Source organism: Glossina fuscipes, unplaced genomic scaffold (genome assembly GCF_014805625.2).
Source record: "Glossina fuscipes isolate IAEA_lab_2018 unplaced genomic scaffold, Yale_Gfus_2 114, whole genome shotgun sequence".
Lineage (NCBI taxonomy): Eukaryota > Metazoa > Arthropoda > Insecta > Diptera > Glossinidae > Glossina > Glossina fuscipes.
In genome coordinates this window covers 2,572,437-2,588,997 of record NW_023998457.1, presented here as the reverse complement: position 1 = coordinate 2,588,997, position 16,561 = coordinate 2,572,437, and the positions used below count along the sequence as shown (strand labels likewise).

The 16,561-nt window shown below is 35.3% G+C and overlaps 3 protein-coding genes and 1 pseudogene across 3 annotated transcripts; 2 read left to right on the top strand and 2 right to left on the bottom strand.

The window, feature by feature from the left end:
* Positions 1–292: 292 nt before the first annotated feature.
* LOC119640027 (ATP-dependent RNA helicase vasa-like) lies at positions 293–938 on the bottom strand. Its single transcript, XM_038037800.1, has 2 exons — positions 435–938; positions 293–355 (listed from the first exon to the last, which is right to left on the bottom strand). The coding sequence occupies exons 1-2, from the start codon at positions 936–938 to the stop codon at positions 293–295; spliced, it is 567 nt and encodes a 188-aa protein (XP_037893728.1).
* A 38-nt stretch (positions 939–976) lies between these two features.
* On the top strand, positions 977–2,460 carry LOC119640024 (annotated as a pseudogene).
* Positions 2,461–6,157: 3,697 nt separating this feature from the next.
* LOC119639868 (small G protein signaling modulator 3 homolog) lies at positions 6,158–9,124 on the bottom strand. The gene is given in 4 exon segments (XM_038037552.1): positions 6,158–7,405; positions 7,408–7,684; positions 7,744–8,877; positions 8,936–9,124. Coding segments are annotated over 4 exon segments (2,415 nt in total). The 5' UTR covers positions 9,002–9,124; the 3' UTR covers positions 6,158–6,467.
* A 145-nt stretch (positions 9,125–9,269) lies between these two features.
* On the top strand, positions 9,270–14,828 carry LOC119639945 (trafficking protein particle complex subunit 10). The gene is made up of 7 exons (XM_038037688.1): positions 9,270–9,452; positions 9,513–9,736; positions 10,280–10,545; positions 10,607–12,293; positions 12,370–13,002; positions 13,073–13,415; positions 13,630–14,828. Exons 1-7 carry the CDS (start codon positions 9,428–9,430, stop codon positions 13,845–13,847), a joined length of 3,396 nt encoding a protein of 1,131 aa, XP_037893616.1. The 5' UTR covers positions 9,270–9,427; the 3' UTR covers positions 13,848–14,828.
* Positions 14,829–16,561: the final 1,733 nt, after the last annotated feature.

Here is a 16,561-nt window from a genome sequence, read left to right as displayed (position 1 = left end):
ACATTCATTTAAAAATACAGTAAATTAATTACATTCATTTAAAAATACAGTAAATTAAAAAATTAATTACATTCATTTAAAAATACAGTAAATTAAAAAATTTTAAATTCAAATTAAACTTTAAACTTTTTTATAATTCAGAAAAAAAATTAAAGTCATTTAATACAAAGCTGAAGAAGACTATATTGTAATATTAGTAAAGAATAACTAAGGAAAATCAATTTCAGCCTTCGTCTTTCCTAAAAGCAGATGTATTAAAATGTAAGCGAAGACCAATCAATAAAATGTTGGCTTAATTCCAGTCTTCTTCTTCGTCTTCAGAAGCAACGGCAGAAGTAATAGAATGATCATCGCTCTAATTAAAAAAAAAGGTGTATGTTAAAAATTTATGTATGTACACAAAACTCTTAATAAATCAATTCACCTTTTCGTACATCCCTGCCACCGAAACGGCCAACCGAATTATCACGGCCACCACCGCAACCATATTCATTTAAGAACTGCGGCACCTCTTGGGCAGCACCTTCTAGAATTTTTGCGAATTCGCCAGCAATAGCCGAGTCATACTGGGGATCAAAGAAAGTACTAGCTTTGCCATTATTTCCAGCGCATCCGATACGACGAACGTATTCATTAATTGACGACGGCATATCGTAATTAACTACGTGTCTTATAATTTTGGCATCAAGACCAGGAGTAGCTACCGAGGTCGCAATTAGCACTTTCATTCTTCCTGCTTTAAAGTCTGCCAAAGCAGTTTTGCGTTGCCATTGAAAACGGTCGCCGTGTATCGAAGTAGTCGGATAATCTGTTTCCGACAACAATGATGCCAAACAGTCGGCACTTCGTTTCGTTTCCACAAAAACAATCGTGCCGCTCGCGTTCTCCTTTAAAAATTCCTGTTTCGAAAAATTCGCCAAATAGCAATTAAAAATCATTTTATAAAGAACATTTTATATCACAACGGTTACTTGCCATGAGTTTGGCTCTCTTCTGGAATTTTCCGACCTCATACACATTCTGTGTGACATCGGAACAAGCACCACCTACTACGCCGATAGCTATATCATCGTCGTTTCCAAAACATAACCATACATATAAACAAAGAAAAAACTTTTAAAAACACGCTTTAAAAGTTCTTTAAGTTCCTCGGGCGAACTTTTTGAACAAGATGACATTTATATTAGTAACAGCCAAGATGATAGTAATTCTCACGAAAATTTAGTGGACCAATGTGTAAAACATGAAGGCTTGGTTCAAATTAATATACAAATCAAATACATAGTTAAACGAATCAACATTTTCGATGTCCTAAAACCCACTGAAGACGCTTTGGTAAGTTATGCATTAAAACATGAGACAACGGCTTTAGATCTTCATCTTTTCTTAAATTTGGAGTAGCGACCTTGGCTGAGAAAGAGAATTGTAAAACAAATTCCACTTCGGATGATAAACAAAGTAAACGCAATGAAAATACGGAAGATAGCGAAGAAGGCGAAGAAGCTCCAGCCAAGAAATTTAAAGGCGATCATGCCATCGCATCAACTTCATCGAAGGAGAAACCTTGTCCTAATTGGGTATTGGATAGCAAGTTTCGCAAGGAACAGGCACGTCTCAAAATACCCGACAATCCCAATGATTGGACAGTAGCTTATGTGAAACATTGGTTTCAATGGGCCATTAAGCAATTCGAATTGGTGAGTTTTTTACATATAGAAATCTATCGTTTGTCTTAACATCTTAATATTCTCAAAGACTAACTTTAATATAAACGAATGGTCAATAACGGGTCGCGAACTTTGCACACTCACTCATGAAGATTTTCGCAAGAAGTTGCCCAAAGATCCTGGCAATGTATTTTGGACTCATGCGCAGTTGCTAAAAGAATATAAGTGTGTGGCTGTTCCACTTAAAGCTGCTAAAAGTGGATTAATGGAAAATAACGTAGAATTAAGTAAAAACACACAAGCCTTGTCTGCCATGCCACGAAAGCAAAAGATAAGGCGAAAAAGTTTCCATAATACAAATAATAAAGAAAGTAAGTCGTGATGGTCAAGTTGTTTAGGAAATTTCTTAACTATCCAATTGGTTAACCCTTCTTTTAGATGAAGTGACTTTAGGCTCAGATGGTTCAAACAACGGCAAAGTAAACTTATGGCAATTCCTCCTTGAGATACTTACTGATCGCGAACATGTGGACATAATTGAGTGGATAGGTGATGATGGCGAATTTAAGCTTACTGATCCGGAACGTGTAGCACGTCTTTGGGGCGAGAAAAAAATAAGCCTACTATGAATTATGAAACACTGTCGAGATCCATACGATACTATTACTATAGTAATATCATATCTAAAGTGCCCGGCCAACGTTTTACGTACAAGTTTGATTGCGATCTGAAACTTCTGATTGGTTATAGCTCTCGCGAATTATCGGCTTTGGTTAATGAAAAAACTTTTTAACATTTTATTTTTAACAGTTTTTTTTTTGCTTAATTTCATTTAGTTTTCTTATCACTGAAACTGTAAAAAAAAGGATGTAATTTTGTGTTCTACTCGGTTATGTTTTTTGATATCGTTTTTGTATCATTGATAGTTTATTTTCATTTATTTTTATAAATATTAGCCATGTGAGTTTTTTTTTCTTTGACTAATTAGTTAGGTTTTTATGTCTTATGTTTTTTTTGTTTTACTCAAGTTTACTAGAAATGTTTGTTAAATGAAATGTGCAAATATTTTATGGAAAGTGTTAAATAATTAGTTGATCTAAAAAGAAGCTTAGGAAAAGCAAAACTATTTTTGTACTAAATAAAAGAAAATTATATAAATCTATTGGATTGGTAATGGAATAGTTGAATTTAATCCATTTCTTTTTTTGTTTGATTAAAAATGTGAAACAACTTCATTAGAAATACTTACAGGTTTAATTCTGTTTCTACTGAGAATGAAATTTTTCGTTTTTAGATCTTGAATACATATTTTACGACCACAAATGATACCAGTGAGAGTGAAGTACCAACGATACGGCCATTAAAGCATCTAGCGTTTGCGAGGGCACTAGGAAAGCGGCAGGTATAACCCCTAATAAAGCTAATGACACTACTCTTTCGAGAGTCCATAATGTAGTGTGATTACCACCAGCCGCAGACAAACGGGGGGAACTTAGTGCAATTGTACGTGTAAATGGCTGAGGATAAGGAAATTCTATAAATTATAGATTTTGTTAAGCATATGTTCAACTAATAACCAATCGTATTCGGAGAGTTCAAAGAATTCATCGATTTTCGAGCATATACGTACACTAACCTGTTTCTCTGCATCTTGACGAGCGACATGAAACATGGCCGAAGTTGTCTGTGTAACGCCGCTTACCGTGTTACACGTGTTAGTCATGTGACCAACAAACTCATCCAGAAACGGACTGGCTTTCTCTAAGTATTGAGTGTCTACAATGATTTGGATTAGCTGCGGTAGAGCAACCCTAGGATTGCGAAATACTACCGACAAACAACCGCTAAAACTACGAGTTAATAAGAGATTGGCGGCTTTACGCACCATGGCGGCCACTTCATTGGACGATAGTGTTAAATCTTCGGCGAATTTCATGCAGGCATACATAAATTCTTTAGCCTGATGATAAAGTATGTTGAGAAATTTATCAAAAATTGTTTACATAGGAGACCCAATTTCTCAAAATATAATCGTCGCCAAATTCTAGGCAAAAGCAAAAACAACAACTACTTTCTTACTTACGGGATGGAAACTTGGAAGAAATCAACAGAAATCACGAAAGTGCTTTAAATTTTGAAACCGAATCAAAAAAATTATATATCAACTTGTGACAAATAGCTTTTTTGCGCTAAAAATTTGGCGAGTTCCGGGTGAAATAACTTCAATAAAATTTAAAACAAATAAAAACATTATAATCGGTCACGAGCCAACATTAAATATACCCTGCAGTTATTCACGTAACGGCTTTTCAAAATAAAGCCTTCCATGAGAAGTGACTGAAAAGGTGATCCGATCCGAACGATTTTCAATAGGATTCGTCCTTGAGCCAAAACATTTCGGTGGACCGCTTTTCTTCAAAATATGTAAAAAATTGTCAAGCTGTATGTTGAGTAGAACCTAAGACGGAGAGCCAAGCTTAGATCGATTCGGAAAATGATTTTGAACCGAAATGGGAATTTGGGAAACGATTCTGAATCGATTGGTATAAAAAAAACATAGCACTATCTCAAGGTTTTCTATGTATTGGGCACAATGTCACAAACAAGCCTTGTACAACAAGTGGTGCCGGGCATGGAAACTTTATCAAGTGGAGAAATATAGAATATTTCGCGTATGAAGTAAAGTTGGATTTTTTCCTACTTTCTTAGATGCATAATTTTAGGGAATAGGTTCAAAGAATACAAGTAAAAAAGTTGTATTCGGCGGGGGCCGAATCTCGCATACCCATCACTATATTTTTATCCATATTGCTGGTACTTTTTAATCAAATTAATCCACCAGGTCGCGGTGTTCCCCATATTCATTTTAAAATTAAACCATTTTAGGCAGATCATATATCTTCTTATAAGGAGTGCACAAAATAGCTTCAAATATTCAGTCTTGTTTTGCCTTATGATAAATAAGCATAAAATCTCAAAATAGTGAAAAAAATAAAATTAAATCAATTGTCACTTTGTGTGGGCGTGGCGGTTTTGTTTAATTTTCGCACGTAAGGAGTAGAGTGCTTCGCAAAGTAGATATGGAAAATTTCAGCCTTCTAGCTTTCATAATTTCCGCGTAAATTTTTGTTTAAAAAGAACGAAGTTGTGTTCAGTTTACCATCCACTGTGGGCTTCTGCTCTGACCGATTTGGCCCATTTAGAATACCAACCTGTGTGCAGAAACTACCAACGTTTCTCCTAAATTCGAAGTCGATATGTCAGGAGAGTGCTAATAACACACCACACAGACATACAGACATGGCTATATCAACACAGAATTTCACGCTGATCAAGAATATATATTCTCTATGGAGTTTCTGAAGCATTCGTTTGGATGTTACATATATTATGAAAAAAAAGGAAATGAGTATACAGTCTTGGGTATAAAAAGTTATATTTATCTTGGGAGAAACCTTAAACCTATATATTTAAGTCAAGCTGATAAAAATAAGAGAAACGACTTATCAAAATAGATCGTTACATGGGGAGTGGACCGATTTGAATCGTTTTCAAAGCCTTTGGATGAAAGCTCGTCAGTCTACGGAATTTCATCAAAATATCTCAGTTGCGACCTCTACCTTGAACGCAAATTTACATAGAAAAAATTCAGACGGACAGACGGACAAACAGACTTAGATCAGATTATGATTTCGAATCGGTATAATAACAGGTCGGCCCTTTTCCCGGTTACATACGTCCGGATCTGTATCACAAGTGGTGTAGGGTATAGTTACAGTGATATTACTTGATAAAAAAAAAACAAAATAAATTCGTTTTATAATAGAAAATACCAAACAAAAAAAAAAAGTTGATGAAAAATTCAACTTCACTATTCCACTACAAAAACCTTAACTCCGTTAGTAACCAAGAAATGTCAAAAAAGTGATGAGAAACAAACTTGAAGAGTTGTCTTAGACTCTGCTTACTCTAATCCATAATTATATATAAAATTTCGCGGTAAAATGAATTATCCAAGCAATAAATCAATTCGAATGCGATAAGCACATGGGGAGCAAAACCTAGTGTAGTCACAAATTTATTTAATTAACTCAGTTCAAGCTACTAATTAATAAACAACTAAATAAAGTAGCTAAACTTCAAGATCTTTTACCCTAAGAATTTATTTCATATTAAATTGAATACATTATAATAACAATTAATATTTAATTGAAATCAGGGAATAATTTAATTAGTTTAATTTACATTTCATATTAATGACATACATATATATATATATGTATATATATAATTCCATATCTATATTTATATAACAAATTTATATAGATTTTGAAGGTACACATGTAATTTCATAAAATTTTTTACATTGGTAGCGACAGATTATATAAATAGAATTGAGAAAAACTTTTCGTTATAATAAAATGATTGCACACATACACATACACACGCATACAGGACGATAGATTGCTAGTGATAGGATTGAATCTATAAATATATATATATATATAGCTGCTTAATACGTGAAGTACACAAGTTATAATAATCGTTAAGTAAATGCTTTAGTTATACGGGATTTATGAGAATACGTATGTGTGAGTATAATCAATTATGTTAAATGCATTGCAATGTGATATTATAAAAAAAAGAAAGCAAAAAAAAAAAAAAAAAAAAATTCAACTTAAATTAAATTTTAAACTCAGAAATTGTCAGAGTATTCGTTAAAGCTTAGAGCGTCTTTGCATTTAAAATTGAAATGAATTTGAAATTCCATTTTTTGAATAGGACACGACATCGATCGCCTCACAAGTCCCACGAAAATAGATGATGTTTAACCAACATGTCACGTACGCCATCTTTCAGAGGTTGCGATTCTTTGCCTCGTCTTGGCGGTAATTCCCAATCGGGATTTAAATTGAACGCGAATTGTGTTAAAATACGCAATTCGCACTTAATTTGAACCCATCCAGGTGAGTCTATAAATGACCACGAATAATACCATTTTTGTACGATTTCATGGCATGAACATAAAACCTCTAACCATAAATGCAAAACTTGTTCGTTGAGACCCAAACAGATAAGTGAGCGTAATTTAACGTCCATTTGTGCATGAGACTCATCGTGGGTTTGATTAATAACCTGCACACAACGATATAGTAGCTCTTCAGGTGTTAGGACTTTCCCATCTTCATCTAAACGATACGTTTTACATAAAATCAATCGGCTATAAACCGATTCAAAATCTTTTTCCACTTCGCGTGAAGCAGCCTCTTCGATAAATAGCCACGGATGTATTGGACCACCCAAAAAATTGGGTCTACGCATACCATGCTCTAGAAAGGCTTTGACAGCCGGTGCCAAAGTTCCTCTTACTAAGTCGGTAACGGTTTCGGAAATAGCATCGTCTCCAGCCGATGTATATTGTTTGCTACGCTCGTCTAATAACTCCACGAACTTGGCTGGAAACCAACCTCTTAAACCATTTAATTCACCCACCCAGCAATGCTCGTCCTTCTGACTTATTATGGTGATGATGTCGTTTTTTCTAAAGCCTAATTCGTCATCATCGTGCCTTTCAAAATCATGTAAAGCTTTAGCTCTTCGTTTTCGAGTACGAGCAACATTTATGAAATTCTCGTGATCTTTAGCATGTGAGTGAGTGCTGTAATCAGCGGTCAATTGAATATGATTGGTCAGCTTGGGTTCTATGGTAATAAAATGTCTTGCAACTTTTAAAATGCTTCTCGTAAATCTACTAAAATCTCGGTTTGTCGAATATTTTTATTTTTCAGTTCAGTGCATTCGTTGTCACCGCGGAAGAGTAATGTCTCTAAAATTGATTTACTTTTGCGTACTTGACGACGCGCCAAATGTTGTTTAGGCAGATTGGGAACAGCCTCGGGATTACCAACTAAGCCACCCTGGTCAGCCATTAGATAGGCCAAATGTCGACGACGATGCGTATCGATTACGGTTTGGCTTAAAGAGCCGCCAACATCTAAAGCTATTTTGAAAAGTATCTGAAAAGAAAATATAAATTTTTAAAATAAATTTTGAAATCTATTTTCCATTTTCGAACCTCCACGTCGTCGACTTCACCGGGTATATCGGACAATGAGTTAAAAATTTGCGCCGAATTTTCTAAATTATGTAACTCTTTCTCTTTCATCTTAAGCATGCCCAAAGTCAATTGAAATAGAACAATGCTACCTTCATAGAAAAACCAATCCCAAATACGTAACAAAATTTTCATATGGACTACATTTGCAAAGAGAGTTAGAAACCAATGCAATGTTATCAATGACAATTCAATGTCATGTCTTCTCAATGTTTCATCTACAGCCGTTAAATAATTGGCTATAAGAGTTTGCATTACTCGCTGGTCGGCTTGGATGCCTAACAAAGTTGAAGAATAATAAGAGGCGGGTAATAAATCCTCAACTATTGTGGCCATCATCCAAAAAGCATTTTCTTCTTCCATAAATAATAAGAGACAAGCTGCTATTACACCCGTACCCTGACAGTAGCCAATTTCAGGATAAAGCCAGGCTATACCGCGAAGAATTCGACGCAACCTAGGTATACCAGTACCATTTTGATTGCTGAAGCAGGCATTAGTAGGCAGTATACGTAATAAATCCTTTTCAATTTGTTTAGAGGTCATAAGTTGATTATTTGCAGACGCCTTCACAATCTCATGATAGGTTGTTTCACTTTTTTGCTTTTTAGCCAGGGCACCAGATAAGCGCATCCACATCTGAGCTCTTAAAGAGTGTGGTATTCCTTCGCGAACCATGTTGCGCAATTTTTCCGTTCGCGGTAAAGCCACATCTACATGTTCCCATGTAAGCTCTGTAGCTTCTTTGTTATGAGAAAATTCCAAATGAGCTATCCACATTAGGCGATGTTGGGCATCTTCAACAAATGGTATACTTAGCAATTTATTGGAATTCTGTTCTGGACCATCCTCTTCCTCGACACGAAAACCAAATTCATCGAAACGGTAATCGGGTTGATCGTTAGGACCAATAACGCTTTCGGCTTCAGGTTGTCCTAATTTTGCCAGTATATCTTGAGGCCACATCGAAGGAGTTAGTGCGGAAAATGGACCACCCGCATTCGGTCTTAACCCGTCCATCACACTTACTTCTTCCATTAGCGTAGGCAATTCTTCAAACATATCTTCTTCCGAATTCAATGTTTGCAGTTTTTTCTTAAAAAACGCTATAGTTTTGAAAATCGAAATAATTTAATTTTGTTTCGATGTTTACCGTATGTTCTGCCTTCCCCACATAACCATCATGATCCCGACCAAATAAACTTTTAGCCATTTCCATAATTGTCGTTTAAATTATTTCTAAATATTCGATGGTTGAATTAAGCACAATGAAACTCATATATAATTTAATTAATAAATATGATAACAAAAATTATCATTTTTCCAACGTCAAGAAATGTTTTCGTTTTGACATTTATTATAACAGCTGATATATAGCTGATTTTCTACCGTTTGCTTCGGTTTTTAATAGTGTTGGAAAGCGAGCGTTTAATTAAATTAAGAAAATAAAAGAAGCGTATCATACACAACCAGGAATCAGCTGTTGTTCGGTTTTTTGCTTGTTTTGTAAAATGCTTAGAAATTGTTATTAAAAATTAAAATTGTTCTTATTGTTAACAGGGCTAATCCAGGCGTTTAACATATTAAAAAAAAATTAAACTCAGTATTAATTGCTGAAAAACGAAAAAAAAACTCCAAAATAGTTATGAACTTTAAGCCCACAATCACTTGTAAAGGAATTGTACATGAAAAGGCCTCAAACCTGATAAACTATTGATTTCTTTGCTTAGATTCTGGAGCTGCACCTTTGTTTCGCGCCTTAGAATGCCAAATAGTTGACGACATTCCTTCGGATCAATGTGAATGGAGGCGTACCTACCAAAGGCCTACAAAATACGTGCGTTTAGAAGCACAGTTTCAGCCTCTCAATGAGTCCTTGTTGGAAAAATACAAAAAGGGGGTATGGAGTATAGTGGAACATCCCATCCTACATATATATGTGACGGAATGTAACGTAAGTAGAATGAGTTACTTCGCCAAATGTTATTACATCTACTCTCGGGTTTTTGAACACATGAGACTAGTTCTCTCAGAAATGCATTATGCTTTAGACATTTTCTTGTTTTTTTGGTTTGTTGAGTGGAGATGGACTAAGCCAATAGATTTGTGGCTTATATGTCCATGCTTTAGATGTTCAGTCAAACATAAGTATTCTTGATCAGCATAAGAATATTTATCTGTAAAAATTCTTGACCAGCATAAGATTGTGACCTATATTAACCATATTCATTTATTTGGCTTGATCTGCGTTGTGACAGAAAAAAGGATAGAAAACCCAAACTGCTTACATTAATTCCTAGTTAATGACTTAAGACGAAATTGAAGTACATCTACCTGCCGGAACCCTCGCGGGGACGTCGTCGTCCGAAAGTAGGTCTGTATTAGTCAAACTTAGAATCTATAACACATGTTTCTTCAAGTAATAACATACCTTGAAATGGTGGTTATCAAAGACTCGCCTTAATAAGAATATATTATTTTTCTTTGCTGATTTTAGGATTTAGACTGTTATAAGAAAACAGCCCACGAAGAAATCGATAACTGGTTAAAGTTATTGTACAGTTACGGTGTTACCGATTGGATGATACTGTTGGTAGAAACTATAGATGTGCGTAAGACAAAAAATCTTTTACAACGAACTACGGTTTTGGATAAAATTCGTACGGATTTTGGTGCAAAAAATGATGATCGTTGTATATCAGTACTGTATTCAGCTAAACACAAGCCAACTGAAAGCTTCCGATGCTTGGTGCAACGAATACGGTAGCTTTGTAATATTATATATATATGGATGTATCGTATTACAGACATGGAATGTTTTTAGATTTCTTATGCTTAGCAGTTATAATCGTAACATTGCCAAATATGAAGAGCTTATACGATCCAAACGTGAAAAACGTAATCATGACAATTGGGATTTTCATCAATACTTCTTCATGCAGGAGGATTTAGCATTACTTTTTGAAAAGCTTGAATTGCATACGGAAGCTTTAATTCAGTACGACGAATTGGATGCTATTTTTTCGCAGTTTCTTAATACGGCTGGTCTTGGCGACAAACATAAATGGATGGAATGCTTTAAGAAACCTTTAACCTCTTTCTCAGGCATCTGTTTACGACGAAGTGAACGTTTTGCTATGCGAGAAAAAATTCGAGCTGGAGCAGTTACGTTATTGGAATTTCGCAATTATTTATTTGAGCGTCAAGCGTATCTTTTGCAACAAAGCAATGATATCTCTTGCATAGCTAAGCGACTTTTGAATTTTCTGTTTTCAACTCTGCGTGAAATAGAGTTGGTGAAGCTAGAGTGCCAAGAAGGTGCGCTAGCTTGTTGGGAGTTTGTTTGCGCCCTGGAGGTGTTGCAGCTATGTGAACGAACTATGGAGCCCCAGGAAATAACATGTTTTCAATATTGTGCACCAATTTGGAACTTGACTAAGGATAAGTTATACGAATTGGGTAAATTGTGTGGACTACTTCCAGGTTGTTCTCCTACGTCTGCTCAATTACATATAGTGGTACAATTGTCGGCCGGTATAGGTGACAATCCCATTGAACCAGAGCACTTTTTAAATCCTTTACCTCAGCAAAGAGATCGATCGCCAGGCCGAAAACATCCTAAACCTGCTCCAGAACAGCTAAAGGAGGCGTTGAGTTCAAATCAAGCTTTTCAAAAACTCTACTTGGAATTGGCCGAATTGGCTATTAGCACATACAAGCATGTTTTACGTTTGCGATCGGCTCGTTTAGTGGGTTTGGATTTGGGTAATTTTTATTGCTCTTTAAATGAACCGCACAAGGCCGTTGGTTTCTTCACCGACCTGTTACGTGAACTAAAGGCGGAGAATTGGTCTACGCTAAGCTCGCAAACTTTGCTAGAATTAGCCAATTGTTATCGAAAAATGGGCGATGCAATGGCCTATACGAAAACTTGTAGCGCCATTTCATGTTGCCTGGAGTTAGAAGTTCTAGTGCGCACATTTTATTTCGATGAATTTCTCAAATCATTAAAAACTCTTAATTCCGTGCTGTCGGCCCAACCGTCTGTAGAAAATGCTAATTATTGCATGCTGGAAGATAATTTTCAGATTTTAGCTATTGAAGTGCTCAACGAGAAACCGATAATACAAGATGAGTTTGTTCGCGTACAGTTGCAATTGGAGAGCTTTTATCCACGGGAAGTAATTATAGATGATTTGAAATTAAGTTTTGATCTTTTTGCTACACCATTGCCAACCACTTCGAGTGGAAATAATAACGATAAACAGAAATTCTGCTTGCAATTGCAATACAAGCAGGATAACACATTGGCTACTGCGTCCGTAGCGTGCGGTAATGTAAAACCTACCCAAATCGTAAGACGTTCGAGCAGTACCAAGCGTAAATTATCGCCCAGTAAATCGGATTTCACAAATTATGTAGCTGCCGATAATAAAGCCCTAATGCCAGGTATCAATCTAATCGAGTTAAAAGCTAAAGGCAATCGTGTTGGTCAATGGCAATTTAAACAGGTACGTTTCTTCGCAGACAGGAAGCTCGAAATTGAAGTCATTTTAAAAAATATATCTCAATGGTTTTCATTGATAGCTTTGCTTACGCATGTCTCAACTGGAATTTCTCTCCGAGCATTTACCCAGTAAGACGTCAATATTTGAAATTACTACTAAACCGGCGTCGGCTGTGTTGCATTTTAAAACTCTTATCGCTGGCGTAGAACAACCCATCCGTTTGCATGTGTCAGGTGGCAGCTTTATATTTTCAAATGAAGCAAAGATCACTTTAAAATGTTCCAAAAATTTACGTATACGCCTTCAAAAACCGAGTAAAGAAGAAGAGGGTGATGTGAATAAAGAAAATCCCAATGAAGATGCAACATTTGAGAGCGTCTTGCAGGTGCCATTACAGAATTTTAAATCGTTCGAAGAACGTGATATTCCTTTAGAAGTTTTAACTGACATGCCGGGTCGCAAAGTGGCTAAACACTTGGAGCATCACATTGTACTGAGTTGCCCATGGTCACGAAGTGAATTGCAAATACCGATATTATTCCAGCCGGCTATAGAAGCCTCTTGCCATTTGCATACGTGCGGAACGCAAAAGTTTCTACAAGTCATCGTTAAAGGACTGGAATCGCATCTTTACTTGACCGAAGCTCGTGTGCGTTGTGATGTGCCTGGAGTTAGCTTGGTCGATTTAAATCCTCCAACGCTGCAGCGTATTGTGTGTACACTAAATGATTATTCTTTAAAATTAATATAAAATTCTCTTCTTCTCTTTTTTTTTTTTTAAGGAAATTTATAAATCTTTAACCGTTTTCTATTTATACGAAATCCAAGTGGAGCCCTTGAAGGCGGAAAATGAATTGCCGGTTATTAAAGTACATTTCGTTACGAAGTATTCCAGTGTCGAAAAGCCATACTTGTTGCGGAATTTCGGTTGCGCGTTCGACCTGGTTGATTACATTACGTTATTTAAGATACACGCCCAACTAGAACCAAATGAACTGTGTCGGCTTCGTTCCGTGTGTAATTTGAATTTGAAAATAACGAAAGTTCATGAAAATCCCTATGTTGACTTAATGTACGAAGTGCTAACTGATCAAAATCTATGGGCCGTGTGCGGACGTTCAATAGGTAATTTGAAAGCATACCTAAAATCCTCTTCTTACGCTATGCATGCATTTCTATAAATGATAAGCAAATCAGTGTGAAGCGTTCGAACTTTTTCAAACTCAAACATGCTATAAGAAGCGAGAATTTTTCGCCTTAGATGCCTCTGTTATAACAGATACATTTTAATATTGTTTGCTTTTTCCTTTTTTTGTACATTTCTTGTTTTTCTTTTTAGGAGTCATTTCCATGAAAGATGTGGACAGTCATTCAATTTCCTTAGATGTTATGCCCTTAAGTACAGGTTTCTTGCCGATGCCTAGTATTCGTTTATCTAAATATACAGCGGGTGGTAAAAATAAAACCGATGCTCATTCCAAAGCGCATCCCTTTCCTCCCGGCCAACTTTACAACTCTACGAAAAGTATGCAAATACATGTCATAGGCGAACAATAATTTAATTCTCAATGTAATTATTTTTAATTTGGAAGTGGAATCTTTACCTTTTTAGACTTAATATAAACCGATTGTGTACAATCAATAGCTGTTGCTTATATCGATTACCAAATAATTGATACAAAAACGAAACACTAAGTTGTTAAAATTCTCTTGCTACGCTTGGAAGTAAAAGGCATTCAAAATTGCAGATTTAATATACTGACCATCGCATGGCCATCTTGTTGCGAAATCTCCGATCTGGATCGAAATAGTTTTTCTGGTCGTACATGTCCAACAGATGCAATGCGTTACTTTACCGAAATGGTGAATACATTTGTACACGAAATTTAATTATATTGCGAACTTATGGCTCTGGTCTGTCTTCAAGGTCTTCGCTTAAAGAAAAACTAGTATTCCGAATTTAGATGAAAAAAGACAATATCGTAAACAAAATTGCTTGTCTTAACTCAGTAGTGATATTTGGATGTCTTCAAAACACTTCTTCACTGACACTGACGAAAGTAAGAAACCAAACGAATTCATTAAGCGTTAAGCTCTAAGAAAAAATGCCGAACATTTAAAAGGGTTTTGCAAGTTTAATAAAATCTAGTGATGTCGTTTTTGCTTTCCATATTCATCCAGTTCCGATTACGACACTTGACCGTTGTCTTCTTCCGTAACATATATGTTTTTTTTTCAGTTACTTTTGGATAAAAAAAAAAAAAACGGTTCGAGAAGACAGTTAAGCTATTGATCTGATAAAGATTGTAAACAGCTTATAGTGCTAACATTAGTCGAAAAGTTGTAGGCTTAATAGCTTAATTGTTGAAATGTAGCAATGTGAATTAAAATGTAGAAAAATAATCGACATATGACCGAAACGACATTGTGTGCCGAACAAATCGCATTTAAAACATTTTATGTGCTTGCGCTCATTTATATATATGTTTGAATTGCATATAGATGATATCTAAGCAGCATTTCCACTATTTCTTCTTCCAAAAAAAAAAAAAAAAAAAAATTTGAATTCGCCTTAGAACGAATAATTAATACCCATCATCACAAAAATTTGTAAATATTTGATTGATTAACAATATTTCTTCAAAGGATTTTTAAATGAACTCTAGAAAATGTTGTAAGGACCGAAGTCACCCGAACTGTTTTGGACCTGGTCATAGTGAAGAAGAAGATTGCACATCCTTTCTTCTGGGTCTGGACGAGATAACACACCGCCCTTCGATATAGAAAAATCCATTTTCATCCGTTGGGATTTTACGCTTCAGGTGCAGCAGTAGGGATATCTTGAGAGAAACCCATCCGTTCCGTCCGACGGCTACTGACGATAGGTTGTTTTAGTTAAATATAAGCAATTGAATTATAATTTTTAGCCCTATTTTGCTTAGTGAAGTAAGACAGTTTAATATAAGGAAATTAGACTATAACATCAAAGGAAATTGAAATTTTATTTATTTATATTCGGAGTGGGAACATTACAAGAAGGTAAGAACGCTTGGAAAAAGTCGTTGAGCTTTACCTTGGCATTATTTGACTGAAAGAGCAAAATTTTCCGTCGAAAAAAAATTTACGCTCCTCACAATCTTTATAAAAATTGAGATATTCTTGTCTCTTCAAAGCTTATAAATTATAATTTATTGTTTCTTAGTGAATTGATCAAATCCAATTTTATACAGGGTCTTTTTTTCATCACGACTTAAGTTGAGTGGTGCGAAAGAAGAGGTCAACATCTGTTTATACTTGAGTTTAGATGGTTCTCGCCTGCATTTGCCGCAAATATTCAATACATAAAGATTTTTATTTTGCCAGTTGTCGGCTTCCACCCCAATTAATAATCGAATATATTTATTTACAACCGTTGTCCGGTTCTCATCACCACACTTGACGAAACCATAGTATTTATCTAAGTCGAATCAGTCTTATATTAATCAACAATGCCATCATATCATCTGACTGTTTTTGATGCGTATTTTTGAAGAAAAAACCAATTTAGTCTTCTCATGCATTGTCTGGAAGCATTTTAGTATAAAAATCCTGTCATTAATAATATAAAGTTAATTGAAGCAATTTAAAAAGAGTTTGTATAAATAAAAAAGTATAGCCTAAGCATTTATTAATCGTTTTTTGTCTTATGGGATTCATTTTGTCGCTTATAAAATCCTTATGACACCATAATAAAGCCTGTATGCTGCCCATGCTTATGGGCATCAGATCTTATTTTACCTGTACTTTGTCAAAGCGTGCCAATTGGTGGATCTGAAGATGGATACAATAACTATCTAATTTTACGCTAATCCGCTATACCTTCATACCATTCAGAGGTAATATCATATATATCCTAAGGGTTTTTTGTTATCAACTAACTGTAAGCATACTGATTGGTGGATCTGAAGATGGATCTAGTAACTATTTAATTTTATGCTAATCCGCTATACCTTCAGCGTTAATACCGTACATATCCCACTTCTTTAAACGATTTTCGCCTAATTTTAGGCGAAGATGCTAATATATTTGTCATTCATAAGTGATACCGTTCGTATCTTGGGCTTCTATTTCTTCGAATGGTTTTTTGTTATTCATTATTGATCTTAGGCTAATGTACTAAATTTCTCTCAATAACTACTACGAATATAGTGTCGGATACGTTTTGAGTTCTCACTTTTTCAAAGAGTGTTGTCTTTAGTCTAGACTAAAGGTTTCTCTTCTCTAAACTCAAA